Consider the following 14,712-nt stretch of genomic DNA (forward strand, 5'->3'; position numbering starts at 1 on the left):
TCCCCCATGATACAGTGCGAGCTGACCTGAAGCACTTCCCCCAAATCACCAGCATTGAGGGAATAAGCAGATAGTTGTAACTGAGAGTGCCCAACGGACAGGGGAGCTGTGCACGCCCCCAGCCCAGTGCGTACGACTGCTCGTGCAAAGAGGTGAGTTCAAGCTTGTTGTGAGATCGGAGGATTGTAGTGAGCTGCTTGAATAGCGAGTCTGGAGTTGAAATGGTCTTGTTGCTGAACTGATGATTGACTGCGAGCATAAAGCTTCTAATGGCACCACCAGCTCCCATGATGGTTTTGTGGGATATGGTAGGAATTGTAACTCCATATGAAGAGGCATCTCCGAGGGCGTAATAAGCCTTTGCAGCGTTGGTATTCCCAGCGAGGTCCTCCATAGACGTTCGGTGCATCCCCAGCAGCTCCCATACCTTCTCCTTGAAAACCTTTTAGAGACTCTTCTACTCAGCCATCTCAATGATCTGGCCGACCACGTCGTAGGCGTAGTTGTTGTAGAGAAAGCCGGACCTGAAGTCTCTAACAACAGGTTGAGCAGCCCAGGTCCGTAGGCCCTCTGACTTGGGGAATAGGAGATTCCCTGCGCGAGAAATCCAGAGGGCGTCACTACGCGCTACTCCAGTGCGATGAGGTAAGAGATCAGCGATGGTGATCTCGGAGCCACGGCCGTTGAATGAATCTTGGAGCTCGGGCAATATTGAGGCGCCGCGAGTAGACCACCCGAGCTTCCCTTCTTCAACCAATATTCCCACGAGGACTGCCATCATTCCCTTGGTCACAGAGCCGATGAAGTACGTAGTATCGCCATCTGGCGCTTCCTTTGCCTCAAGGTCCCGGAAGCCGAAATGTTTTGCGTATGCTTCTTTTCCTCCCGAAATAACGGTTAAAGACAGTCCAGTCGTGCCGCTGACCTTGCAGATGTAGCCCATCTGAGGCTCCAGAGAGGCGACAGCATCGTGCAGGTTGGTAAGTGAAGAGCTCATCGTTGTGAAGACTTGGGAAGCTAATGATGTTGGCATAGCATCGAGGTGAAGAGCCCAGCGAATGATGCTTCTTTTCGATAGATGATTTCATAGACTCGGTGAGGGGAACTTGTTTGTTGTTTGTGCCTGTTTGCTTTGGTCTCTTGCGCCACTTAAAGTTTAAGAAACAAACGCAGCAGAGATCCTGGCTTTTGCCGTCCGCAACGCTGCGATATGAGATCGGGATGGCAAGCCTTCGGCCCTCAATCGATCTAATTAGTACTACCTCTCAACTCCTCTTGCATGAAATAGCCATGGTAGGGTGAACGTCAAATTGGTAACTAATAGTAAATCCACTCTGCTAAAAGTAACGGTTGTCTCCCGATATACGAGCTACCTCAGGTGATTCGCCGAAGTTCTGCCCGGGTTTGATGACGAAGATACCGGAGATGTTTTCCAATAGACCTCCAATTTTAGGCGACAGGCTGTTTTGCTGCAAGTAAGCTGACGACACTGTAACCTTCGTTGTCCAACTCCAACAAAGTACCATCATATGCAGTCAAAAGGACCGACCATTTTTGGCGATCGCACCACTTTTACTTGATATAGGTGGCATAAGACAATGCGATCGTTTTCGTTCTCTCTAAACTGGTCGTTTGAGGTAATTTGTCGTGCCCCCGTTGGAGTTGGGAGAAGGGTTTCAAGTGGCTGCGGAGAATAAGACTGGCGAGAAATCGAAACATTGAATGTATGATTTTATGACGACTATGACGCCAATGTGCAGTTTGAAGGAATCGTGGAATCAACCATATCCCCGCAAAGGTTTCCGAAAACTGCCTCAATATTCGATCTGGTTGATTGATGATAACATGGAGGCTAATGAATAAGCTAAGCCTTGGTATGGGCCGTTAATTGCTGACTGCATACAAAATCCGCTGACGGTGCATTCAGCTGGTCCAGTACTGGACCAATAGTGTCACAGTTTTGAGTTAAAAAGAGGCACGAGAGCATCAATCCTTGCAAGGCAACAAATAAACCCCTCGTTTTTATTCTTCATCCCCAGAGCCATTCGCAATTCTTTTTTCGCCCTTGAATCATGCTCTCTTTTACACTAGCACTGCAATCCTTTCGTCCCTAATAGTGTCCCCATAATGGTAGCAGAAAAGGAACGCGTGGAGCTGGAGAAGCAGCTTAAGAATGATGATCGAGATGTCGCCGATCTGTGGAAAGAAGCTCTCAAGAGCTATGAGAGCATTGTCGGGTTCGGTCTGCAGCGCAAATTCGACAATGTCCAGTCTATGCTTGACTATGGAACCGACCAGATGAACAACTTTCACAAGTTCAGGCATGACAAGGGAAAGGTCGATCGATTGAGGACGTTGTTCTCTTCCAACTTGGATCTCGTCGAGCAAGGCGCCAACCAAATTATCGCCGCCGCTGCACCGGCTTTTCCGCCAGCTGCTGCCATTGGAACCGCTTTAACCTACATGCTTCAAGCTTGCCGGTCTGTCTCCGCCGACTACGATATCGTTATTGTCTTTTTTGAGGACATGAACAGCTTCTTAGGTCGGATTACCATCTTGGAAAAGAGATTGCCGCAAGTCAAGGCTTATCAGAATTGCTTGATGGAGGTGTTCACCTCGCTTCTCACCATGTGCGGTTTTGCGCACAAGTATATCGAGTTGGGTCGCTTCAAGAAATGGATCTCGAATTTGTTCAAAGGTGATGATGGAGAGCTTGGTGGCGCGAGAGCGAATATGAACAAGAACTTGGATCATTTGCAGCAAGCAATCGAGTTCGCCATCCTGGGCAACACAGAAGAGGCTCTTGCCATGGCATCGCAGCTTGACGAGAATCAGAAGTCTCATGCCGAGATGCTCGAGCGAGTCGGCCATACCATCGACACTATTCATGAGAACACAGAAAACATTCGCGGCGATATAGCCAAAATCCTCAAGCTCTTTGGTGGACAAAAGAAGGAAAAGACCAAACCTCAGGCGAACAAACCGACTTCTTCCAACAGTATCCGTAACGCCATGCCCATAGTCTTTAATGACGACCACGAGTATCACGCCCTGAAAGAAACACTTCTTCCAGACTCATGCAACTGGATCTTTTCTGAGCCTGAGTGGGAAGAATGGCTAAAGCTGCCAGAGGGTTTAAGGCCCATCCTCGCAGTGGCATCAGAGCCTGGCACTGGTAAAAGTCACATGGCGGCCGCAATACATGACAAGCTTGCCCAGAGAGCCAGTGAAGATGAGACAGGCCATACTTGCGTGGCGCACTTCTACTTCCGTGAGCAAGAAGACGCGTTTGCATTCTTTCTCTGTGGTGTCATCACAGTCATCAATCGCATAGCGGAAACAAACTATGCAGCATGTGAGAAGCTGAACGCCCAGATAGCTCGAGATGATATCGACATGGATACAAAGATCTGGCAGAATCTCGTTGAACACCTTCTCAATGCTGTTTTTGCCCCGGACTCCAAGTTTAACCTTTTTGTTGTCCTGGATGGCCTTGATGAGCTTCGTGATTGGGCGAACTTCAAGTTATTCCTCACCGACTACTTCAACGAGAAGGGGTTGAAGATCTCTTTGGTTGTTACTTCGAGGCCTGAGAAGCTGGAGGATCTTCCAGAGGGTACAAAGGTGACCCAGATTGAAGCGACAAAGAAGAAGCAGATGCAGGATCTCAGGGCTTTGATCTGGAGCGAGATCAACGCTCTCAATAACCTGAGACGATTTAGTCGTTATGTGCAGCAACGAATCGCTGACAACATCGAGGAGGCTTCACCTAGTCAGTATCTATTCACATTTAGCTGATGAAATAGCTCACACTGCAACAGATATGCTCTACGCTCAGCACCTGCTCGGTCGCCTTGACGATCTGGGTCGCGAGGGAGCTGTTCTCCGCGCTCTAAGTCAAGAGAAGCCCAAGAATCTTCACGGAATCTATGAGATCCTACTTGCAGAATGTCAGCGCCGCATGCCACCCAAACACCAAGAGGTCGCTGCGGCGTTACTCCACTGGGTCGCCTTCTCCAAGCGGCTTTTGACTTTGGCTGAGGTCCAGTCCCTTGTCAAGTATCTCGCGCAGGACAATGAATTTGACATTGAAGAGATACGTGAACTATTCAACAAGTTTCTGCGGATCGGCGGTCCAGGCTATGATACAGAGGTTCTGGCGAGACTCCAGGCCAGTCAAGCCACAGCAGTTCAAGACCTGAAGCAGGATGATGATGATAAACATGACAGTATCTACGACGATGGGCCACTGCCCGTCACTTTCAAGGAGCGCTCTATGAGGCATTATTTCACGAATAGTACTCACGGTGCATCAGACTTCAGATGGGGTCCCTCAGAAGCAAACCGGAAAATGCTCGTCACTAGCGCGGAGCTACTAAAACAGCCTCGTGAAGCTGTGTGCGAAGGGCTTCTCAAGTACGCAGCGCTATGGTTCATCTCACACTTTACATCTCTCACCATGGACCAGCACACGCCTGAGGAGCAGGTTGAGGTACTGGAAGCATTTGCGGAGACGATGGCTGACAAGACAGGGTTGGCCGAGATGATGGCCAAGAGCGGTATTTTATATGGGAAGCGCGGTGGTGGTTCTGTCACCAATACCAAGGTTGGTGAGTGGGCTGGACTTCTTGAGAAGCCGGAAGTTAAGGATCGAATGAGTGCTTTTGCTGTTGAGTGGTGGCAGCGCGTTGCGCCTGATCCTGCGCTTTGTCGCGTGGATATCGCAAAGGGTTATCTGCGTCGGATCTACGTGGCGCAGAACTCGAAAGACGCTTTTGATTCGTGGCAACATCTTCACGGTGTCTTGCAGGTGGTAAGCATCTCGCTCCGTAATAACTACTACACAAGCAAGGCTAACATGTTGCCCATCTCTAGTCCGAATTGACAAAGCTCCTGATGGACCAAGCAGTCACCAATTTCCCTACCCGTTTCGAGGGCAAAGATGCTTTCGATAAAAACAGCGAGGAGTTTAATGAGACTGCAGCAAGCCTTGGAATCTTGAACCTTTTCGGCGACGAGATCAAGCCCGACGCTGCAGCACACCGGGCGGTTGCAGAAGTTCTCGATGAGTATGAACTTCTAGATCCAGCTGAGAAGATATGTCGCGCGGCTCTTGATCTCTGCAATCCTGGGGAAGAGGAATTCTACAGAGCTTCCTGCGTCTTGTCCAGCATTCTTATTGAACAGAGGAAGAAACAAGAGGCCTATAACGTGGCACAGACGGCAGTCAACAATTTGTCGACGGGCGATGTTCCTCCCGCGTTGAGGCGCAAGGTCTACACGACGCTTGCCACGGCACAACGCAAACTTCGTCAATACGACGCTGCTCTAGAATCCTTTTCCACGGCAAAGCAGAGTGACCCCGATGGCATAACCCCAGGTCAAGACCTCGTTGACGAGCTCAACGTTGTGGAGAAGAAGGACAAGGCTCAGTATATCCAGATGCTAAAGGAGTGGAGTCTTGTGGAGAGAATCACCTGGATCGCGTCAGATTATGCAGAAGACGGTGAAGAAAGACATGCTATCTTTTGCGACATTGCTTCAGAAACAGCCGAGCAGGACTTTATTGTCAAGTTCTACCAAGAGGCCATCGACTTTCTGGACAATCTCGATGCCGCTCTTCCTCTACGACTGGACCTCGCCTTGATATACTTCGAAGTATGTCGAGAGCCCGAGAAGGCACTCAAGCTACTGGACCAAGTATTCGACACGCGTGCAACAGGTCTCAGGTTCCCGATCCTCGGTGGAACTGCACTCTTGATGATGCTCCGAGCTGTTGATTGCATGACAAACGTTCAACTCGAGCTATTCCGCAAGTCTCGTGATCCAGTCTACAAAGCAGAACGCTTAACAGCACTCGCTGGTCTAATGCAACGACCTTTTGCATCTGACGTTCCAAGAACATCTGCATCCTGGACTAGTTTCCATCGCGTGGGGCTGGCGTATATGTATCTTGTCATGGGCCCACTTGAAAAGTTCCAGCAAACAATTCAGTCTTTGCTTCACGACTGCTTCGTGGGTCTCAATGATTCAGTTGGATGGAACGATGCGCCTTATCTGTGGATGCTGGCGCAGTCGTTGTCACTTATGAGTAAAGCGCTGAGGAATGACGCGGAGCTCAATAAATATGCTCGCATTGTTGGTTCAGCTGTATTTTCGAGACTCGGCAATACTGACAAGTCGGAGGATAAGGAAGAAGGCAAAGACGAGGAGAAGACCCCGGCAGCTGAAGACGACGACGATGATGATGCTGAGGAACCTCACGTCGATGTTGACACAAGCGATGATGAGGAAGACACCAGCGATCCACCTACAGACGAGGGAGACCTAGTAGACCCAGAAGACGGGTACTACACCTGCGGTGGCTTCTGCAACCCATCGCGGAAGTTCAAATGGTGGGCCGGTCGGTCAGCATACATCTACGTGACGTTCGCGTCAGGCTTGATTTGCGAGGAATGCCAGGCTGAATATGACGCTATTGAACGTGGCGAGAAGAAGTTTAAGGGTCGGTATTTCCATGGTCTCGGGCAGGATAAGCTGAAGCTTCCCGTCGAGGGCTGGCGGGGAGTGAAGAAGGGTGTTATGAGGATCGAGGGGCAGGAGGATGTTGCGGTGGGGGATTTCTTTAAGAAATTAGAGACTGAGGTTGTGAAGAGTGCTTGGGATAGGATTTGGGCTGGTGGGGCATTTTAAGATTTCTTTACATGAACTTGATCAGCGATGTCTGATTGCTATTTCTCTAAATATTTAGCCAGGATTTATATAGTCTTATTTCTCACGATGTCTTACTTGTATCTAGTCTGTAGTAAATATTAACATCTTCTAAGCTTTTCAGGCGTTATAGAGAGGCTACCTATTCCTTTACTTTAATTTTATTATCTCATACAATCGGCAAATGTCAATGAGGCATATGACTATTGCTAATCAAGCTTAACTACTTCTTGACACATAGAAGGGTTTATCTTATTATACTTCTGAAGCGCATGTTTCGCCTAGATTGGTCCCTTCCACTCCGGACAAGGGCTAACGCATAAGAAAATCACATTAACCGACCTACGCTCCCCGGACATTAATCTGATAGGTGCCAGTTGAGTGGTAGACAAATACGCTCCCCTTAACCGTTCCTCTGTCATCGGTACATCGATCCAAAAACGCTCCGAGATCCCGCGCCCACTTGGCACTATAAAGAAGATTTAGTACACAATATCACTCACGAAGGATAGAGACGACCAGCTACGGGATAAACTAACCATGGGGCTCTTGATTGAAACCCATCGTTGACAGCAACATGTATAGATGGGAACTTCTTGCAGATCACGCGGTATCCGCCAGCCGGACATGCTTTTCCATCTTTGCCGTATTCCGCAATCGAGTCGACACAAGCAGCAACAGTAGTGGCCTATTGAGGGTGCTACTAGTTAGACAGCTGACCATGCATCTCGTTAGAAACGAAGGCAGTAGTATAAACTTACGCGGGCTCGTTCGCCTGAGGAATAGTTGCAAGTATACCTGCTGCTCTGCCTAGCGAAAAGGCCAGGAGCATCTTGGCCATCCGCATCTGTCGGATAGGCGGAACCAAGGGTAGGACCGAGGGTGGCCAGGGCAAGGAGAGTAAAGTTGATCTTAACCATGGTGACGATTTAAGCAAGGCAAGGAACTCTTGGGGGAAATGCTTAGAGCTAAGTGCTAACAAGCAAAGGTAGGATAACGCTCTGCTTTATACTTCGAAAGAGTTCATCTTTACGTAAGGTTATATGGAGTACTCCAGCCGAAAGAAAAGCAAGAGCACGTCCTTAGGCCATCGTATAAATGTATTGTTTGGGTCGTTATGCATATTGGCTAAGTACGCTCGGCCACGCCAAGCCGGGTTTGGGGCTTGGGGTTTGGGGTCCGGATGGGTTCCAGGGTATTTATTAGTCCAGTCGGTGTTTGTATTGGCCAGGCCAGGTACTTTTTTAGATCACGCCAAGCCGGGTATAGGGCCATGGACGTAATGCAGTCAGCCTTTGCCCTGGTCGGGATGTTGTGTTGAGGTGATTTTTATTCACCTTCCGCATTGCATTGCCTGCGCCGTATTCGCAAACATTTCTTTTCCAGTATTCATAGACCTGGGACAGAACGGCTGAACCCATGTCAGTGTTTTTGGACGATCATCATGTATGTAAAAGTAATATGCAATTAACAGGAAAGTAGGCTCTACTACTGAAATTCCCTGCTGGAGGCGGTTTTATCTCGAGCAGCGATTGGGCTGGGCCGTATAATGAGTGGACGCAATTTACTATGACCCGTATTTGGAGCCAGAAGTTTCTGGATCTGGTGCCGAGTATTCAGGTTCGGGCGGATTGTTAGAGTTTGGAGTTTTATGTTGATGATGCTGTTCTCATTGAAGCGAACTAGAGACCGACATTATCGGCACGCGTGGATGAAGAGATGGAGCTCACAGACACTTCGAGCCATTGACTTCATCGTCCCTGCCTCTATTAAATGTTTGATCCCTACCATCAGAGATTTGCATAGATGCTAGTGTTGTAGAAACGTGGTCGGCCTTTTATTTCTTGTCTATAAAACTTATCATATAATCGCTTTTTCATTTCTTCATTTGAGCCAAGTACGACTCGACATCAGACTCCCTCAATCGAGTTGCCTTACCATTTACCTGCTCACCAATGTCAACTTGGTAAGCCCTCATCTTCTCAAGGTACTCAGGCACGAAAGCGCCCAGGATTCGGATGGCGAGAAGAGCGGCATTGGTGGAGTTGTTGATGCCGACGGTGGCGGTAGGAACGCCGCGCTGTATCGAGTCAGTATGTGTATATTTTTGCATGGGGATGTTACTTACAGGCATCTGAACAATGCTTAAGAGAGAGTCCATTCCATCCAAGTGGGTGGCCTTGACGGGAACACCAATGACGGGAAGAGGCGTGTAGGCTGAGACCATGCCGGGGAGATGGGCAGCTCCACCTGCGGCGGCAATGATGACTTTGATACCACGATCAGCAGCAGCCGTAGCGACATCACCCATCTTGACCGGTGTTCGGTGAGCAGACGTAATGTCAACCTCCCAAGGAACACCAAACTGAGTGAGAATATCGATACCGGCCTTGAGGACAGGGAGATCAGAATCAGAGCCCATAGTAACCAGAACCAAAGGATCCTTAGTGGCCTTGGTAACAGCCTGCTCAGGACGAAGACTCTTGCTCTTGGCTTGAATGCGCTCTTGTCGCATATCAGCTGCCAGCTTGACGAGAGGTTGAGCATAGTCCTCTAGTTCCTTGATGCTGGCGGTCAAACCGGTCAGAGTAATGTGGCCGATCTTGCGGCCGGCCTTGGACTGTTTGCCATAGAGATGGGGGTACACGCCGATGTTGCTGGCGAACATGGACTTGGCCTTTTGCACGAGGGGGATGTGGGATTCAGGTTCGGCGCCGCCGAGGATGTTGATCATAATGCTGGATGTGACGTGGGGTTCGAGCTTTTCGGGCAGGGGCTCGTCGAGGATAGATGTGAGTTGCGCCTTGTACTGTGACCTAGAGGTTTCTTAGCATGAAATCAACGTGGCAGTCTTGGAGACTTACATGTAGGGAACGGCCTCGATGGTGAGATGACCAGAGTTGTGAGGTCGCGGGGCAATCTCATTGACAAGGATGTCATTCTTCTCAGTCACAAACATCTCCACAGCAAAAACACCTCGTCCCCAGAGCTTCTCAACAACACTGACAGCAACCTCTTGCGCACGCTTGGACACCTCCTCTGGTGTATCGCGAGGAGGCATGTAGACCCGCGAGCAGACGTTGTCCTCGTGAACAGTCTCCACGCAAGGATACGGCACCAGACGCTTTGTTCGACCCTCAGTGTCCTCTGTGCGAATAACAATGACCGAGAGCTCACGCTGAAAAGGTACGTACTTCTCCGCATAGCACTGAAGCTTTCCAAACTCGCTCACAGCAGTCTCGATATCCTCATCATTCGCAATCTTGATGTTTCCCCGCCCATCATACGAATCCTTTCGCGACTTGAGCATATAAGGAAATCCAAACTTGCTCGCAACATCCTTCAGCGCCTTCCGCATCTCCTCCGCACCAGTAGCCTGAATAGCAACCTGCTCAGCGATAGGAATACCCTGCTTGCCCAGATAATCCTTCTGCTCAAACTTATCCTGAATCAAGCGCAGCGTCTTCCACGAAGGGTACACCACGACCTTTCCCTCAGTAGCCAACTCCTCCAGAACAGCAGTCTCGATATGCTCCGTCTCAACGCTGAGCACGCTGCAGCTGCTGGCGAGCTCTCTGATCTTCTGGGCGTCCTTGAAGGAGCCGTCGACGTGGTACTTGCTGCGGCTGACTTGCTTGGCGGGTGCGTCTTGGGCATCGAGTATGGCGATTTCGACTTCGAGGGGGGATGCGGCTTCGCAGAGCATGCGGCCGAGTTGGCCGCCGCCGAGAAGACCGAGCGCAGGTTTTCCGCTCATTTTCGCGAGTAGGGATGTGAGATACTGTGTTGGGGTGAGTGAGCAAGTGGATTTGCGCGATGAGGTCAACGGAAAAATTTAGATCGGAGCTGGAGATGTGGGGCTCTGAGTCTGATATGGATGAGTCATCAGCCGTCTCAGTCAAACTCTACCAGAGAAATTTTACAGATCAGACAAGCTCATGAGAAGAGGACGCTTGGAAAGGGCCGATTTCCATGTTTCTATTCCTTACAGTAGATGACCGTCGATGCTGAATGTTTTCGGCCCCGGCATTTAGACCCGGGATGCCGTGTTGTTTCGGGATCAGAACGGGGCACGGCTCGACCTCCGATATCGTCAACCCCGCTTATCGCAACCTCATGGCGGGGTACCTCAATGGACACTTGATCCCCATCTAAGATAATTTATTGCGACAGTGTTTTTTCTGCATTTTTCTTTCTCTTCCTTTTGTCTATTATGCCTATGCGGGAATGTAAGGAAACGCATCTTCATTAAACTGTGAGCTGGCGGGTGGGCGAGCTGGAAGAGTCGTTTCGCGACGGCGGCGCTATAGTATAATTTCATATCCTGGTGATGGTAAATGTGACTGCCGTGAGGGTCGCTCCCGGATTTGTCCATCTGTCGGTGGCCGCGAAAGTGTTGATGCCACTACTGGCCATATTATCGCAGATCGAAACCCCAAGCTTACTATCAAGACCCCAATCACGGACGACGTTTTCTATGGTGTAAGCGATGTTCTCACCGCATGAGATGCGATCTGCCTCTTGAAAGCCAGCAGCCGGCTTTGATATAAGTGTCTCTGATCGATAAAGTGACCAAAGATGGAAATAAAAGCTTACCTGTTTGGAGAGGCCCAGAGGTTGAAGCTAATATGTATCTGGGTAATAGCATTTTCGAGTTCCTCCTTGACAACCGCTTTCTTTGGAAAGAGTATGTCCTCTGGGTCTTTTTTGGTTCCAGTTCGACCGCAAGGCATCTAAGCATAAAGATCACAGTCCAGCTGATGGAGCAGTTCCTGAAGATAGGTACTAATAAAGGCAGTAAAGGGGAGACTGAAATCAATAATATAGCCAATAGAAAGCTCTCTAATCCGTGCCATTTTCGCTGGAGGGAGAGGAGGGAAGAAGAAGCCGGCTGTTCCTTGGATCCATTTCTGTAGAGGTCGAGAACTGAACGGTCACCAGATGAACCCGTTTCAATTGTCTCGGTGATCCTGTGAGCTCTAAACGCCGTTAGTGATAACCTGGAAATGGCAAGTACCACGAACTTGAAAAGATGAACTGATACCGAGAATATCGACTGGGTATTGAAAAATCGAGGCTGGCCGGGCTTCAAAACCAGCCAATCGGCCTGAATCCGCCCTGTAGCACTACTGCTTGTTAGGGAAGTGCCCCACTCTGAGGACCGGAAGATATAGATAAGTCATTTGGCTTTATCAGGATATTAAAGACTCTGTATATGAGATTCAATTAAGTGGCTAAAAGAGGCTCTAGCTAAAGAGCAGTTAGAAGGAAATATAACACTATCGTTTTATAGGCATTCCTATATACAAGCTTCTTATAACAGCTTTTCCATAACAGATTCCATAACAGAATACCTCCATTAAGTTCTCCTAGGAAACACAGGAAGACTGGGACCCAACGCCGTTTGAATAAGCAATTAAGTTATTCCGGAGGAAAGTTGAGGGGCATCTAAGAAACCCGAAGTTGCAGTTATCACATCTGAGGCGGTTGATATAAGCTGTCCCTAAGATGCCTGCAGACCAGCGGTGGTCGGTGTAAATCTGCGTATCCGAGTTGGAACATTCATGGCCAGTCGGAAACCAGCCATTGTAGCCATCGTTCCATACATTGTTGAGCGAAAGATTGGCCGGATCATTGCTTGTTACAGATGAGGGATTGGATTGCCCGTTACTGCCCCTGATGGTGATTGCTGCTGAGTAGGTATGCCCTCCGCTATCAATCCAGCAGTAGTCGATCATGCACCCGGATGAAGGCGTAGGGAAACTGAAGCAAGTACCTCGTGGTGCCAAGGAACGCGCTTTAATTCCCTTTTCGCCATCGAGAAGCATATCGGGGTCGGCTTCAACGATGGGAATGGTAGTGGTGTCTTTGCCAGTCCCAAAGGTCACCATCTTATGAACGTAGCCTGGGGGAAACTTTTGGTTTTCCTTCAAATCTTGAACCTCGCGAGGGGACAGACGAAGATTGGGGAGATGGGTGTCTTCAGGAAGGGGATCCGCGACAGGGTTTGCAGCAGCAGAGATGGTCCAGGCCGCAAACAGCGCGACTAACGCACGCTTAAAGAACATATTGTTTTATGTATAAAGCGTGTCTAATAGACTAAATCGAAGTGAGGTATAGAGAGAAGGATGTAAGTAAAGTAGAAGGGAAAAGAAATAAGACATATGGCTGGCCTAGGGCTTTATAATGTAAATTAATAACTTAGTGTTCTAGATATGCGCTTGTACCTATTTTGGAAAGGGCGTACTCTCGGCATCTGCAGAGCAGATACCGCTTCGTATTCATACAAGCTTGTCTCTCACCGCTTCATTTTTTAATATAGTATACCTTTCTTATCAGCTATTTAAAACTATAACTCTCTGGACAGCGGATGTCACGGAAGGCTAGTAAGGCGCGATTGTAATGAAACTTTATTAGTGGTAAAGCTTAACTGGAATACGAGCTCTTACGCGGTCAAAGCCCAAGGGGTTTATTCGTTCGGCAGATGTGTAGATGTCTGAGATTAAAAGATAAAACTTATAGTAAAACTTAAATATACTACCGCACCGAGGTTTAAAGGTACGTATAAGGTTGATCACCGGGCCATTTTTTCTAGCAGACTTCCCGAACTCGCAAACTGGGACTTGGATGATTTCTATAGAATGGTATATTTTGGGACCTAGCGCGAAGGGGAGCACGGGAATCGAGGTAGTCGGCCTGGTCTCCGCGATTCTCACAATTCTTGAGACTATTAGCAAGATTTCCGATGCCCTCAAAAATGCCAAAGACCTACCACCATCATTTCGTGAAGTAGCCAACAAGTTACCCATTGTTCGAGAGATCCTCCGAGCCTTGGAAAGGCACCTAAGCACACCGGCAAATCAAGCGACGGACGAGTCTATAAAGGCGGTTCTTAAACATTGCAGAGAAAAGGCAGAGAAGTTGGAAAAAATTATTCAAGGCTGTTGATACCTCTGAAATACATCCAGCATCGCTCGCTCCTTTGCCAGATGGAAAGTCAGATACCACAGGCACTGTAGGCCATGGAAACGAGATTCAGACAAATTCATACCTAGTCGGACACGTACGACGAGCGGTGGAGCACCTCCGAGCTCAGATCCTATACCCGGGCTTCAATACGGAAGGCTTTGGAAACTCACCCGGTCATATTATTCGTCGACGCGCTCGACGAATGCGGCCAAAAGAGCGAGGAACAATTAGCTGAGGAATTCAATTCCCTGCTCCACTGGTCCTCATCGAAATGCCTGAAACACTTTTGCATCTGCTTGACCTGCCGTCACTATCCTGTCGTAAATATTGATGCCAGCATTTTGCTGTAGCTATTGGTTAGTCATCACGGTATTGATGTCGAGTTGTGGGCTAGAAGTGCTATTTGCAGTTGAGATTTGTGGCTGTGAGCTTATTCCAGCAGAGAGAACCTAGTAAATATTGATGCTGGCTTTGAGATATGTGTTGACAGAGAAAATGCGGGAGACATATCCCTGTTCGTGGAGTCCAAGCTGCGTCCATTTCAAGAACAGACAGGGTCCAGAATCTCTGAATTTATCTCACAGCATGCCGAGGGAGTATTTCTATGGGCGAGTCTTGTGGTTGGCAAAGTGTTGAGCCTCGATCAGGATCGTCTAGAAACAGCCATGATCGAGTCTGAAGTCCGTCAGGTTCCTCAGAGCTTGGAAACGTTTTACAACGAAATCCTCGGACAGAGTGAGGAGAAGTCTATTGAAATTATCAAATGCATCTGCTTTGCTGCTCGCCCTCCAACTCTGGTTGAGTTGCATTGGGCTATAGTTCTGGCTCAAAACAAAGGCTTGGATTCACTACAGGAGTTTGGAGGACCAGAGTGACTTCAATTCAACAGCGTTGCCATGAAATGGAAGGTTGAAATGTTCGGGCATGGTCTTATCGAGTGTAGGACTAGTGACGGAGTCGTTCAATTTATTCACCAATCTGTGAAGGACTTTTTCATGGAGAAGGTAGTGCCGTCTCTCCACAAAAGCACTG

The 14,712-nt window shown here is 48.7% G+C and overlaps 5 protein-coding genes across 5 annotated transcripts; 1 reads left to right on the forward strand and 4 right to left on the reverse strand.

The window, feature by feature from the left end:
• Positions 1 to 457: 457 nt before the first annotated feature.
• Positions 458 to 997, reverse strand: J7337_006205 (uncharacterized protein; the record flags this gene model as incomplete). The annotated part of the gene is made up of 1 exon (XM_044823869.1): positions 458 to 997. The coding sequence occupies one exon, from the start codon at positions 995 to 997 to the stop codon at positions 458 to 460; it is 540 nt and encodes a 179-aa protein (XP_044682360.1).
• Positions 998 to 2,127: 1,130 nt separating this feature from the next.
• On the forward strand, positions 2,128 to 6,693 carry J7337_006206 (uncharacterized protein; the record flags this gene model as incomplete). The annotated part of the gene is made up of 3 exons (XM_044823870.1): positions 2,128 to 3,772; positions 3,822 to 4,813; positions 4,876 to 6,693. 3 exons carry the CDS (start codon positions 2,128 to 2,130, stop codon positions 6,691 to 6,693), a joined length of 4,455 nt encoding a protein of 1,484 aa, XP_044682361.1.
• A 517-nt stretch (positions 6,694 to 7,210) lies between these two features.
• Positions 7,211 to 7,631, reverse strand: J7337_006207 (uncharacterized protein; the record flags this gene model as incomplete). Its single annotated transcript, XM_044823871.1, has 2 exons — positions 7,211 to 7,399; positions 7,473 to 7,631. 2 exons carry the CDS (start codon positions 7,629 to 7,631, stop codon positions 7,211 to 7,213), a joined length of 348 nt encoding a protein of 115 aa, XP_044682362.1.
• Positions 7,632 to 8,587: 956 nt separating this feature from the next.
• Positions 8,588 to 10,468, reverse strand: J7337_006208 (uncharacterized protein; the record flags this gene model as incomplete). Its single annotated transcript, XM_044823872.1, has 3 exons — positions 8,588 to 8,791; positions 8,840 to 9,527; positions 9,576 to 10,468. 3 exons carry the CDS (start codon positions 10,466 to 10,468, stop codon positions 8,588 to 8,590), a joined length of 1,785 nt encoding a protein of 594 aa, XP_044682363.1.
• Positions 10,469 to 12,445: 1,977 nt separating this feature from the next.
• J7337_006209 (uncharacterized protein) lies at positions 12,446 to 12,779 on the reverse strand (the record flags this gene model as incomplete). The annotated part of the gene is given in 2 exon segments (XM_044823873.1): positions 12,446 to 12,474; positions 12,488 to 12,779. The coding sequence occupies 2 exon segments, from the start codon at positions 12,777 to 12,779 to the stop codon at positions 12,446 to 12,448; spliced, it is 321 nt and encodes a 106-aa protein (XP_044682364.1).
• Positions 12,780 to 14,712: the final 1,933 nt, after the last annotated feature.

The sequence above is a fragment of the Fusarium musae genome, chromosome 4, assembly GCF_019915245.1.
Source record: "Fusarium musae strain F31 chromosome 4, whole genome shotgun sequence".
Classification (NCBI taxonomy): Eukaryota; Fungi; Ascomycota; class Sordariomycetes; order Hypocreales; family Nectriaceae; genus Fusarium; species Fusarium musae.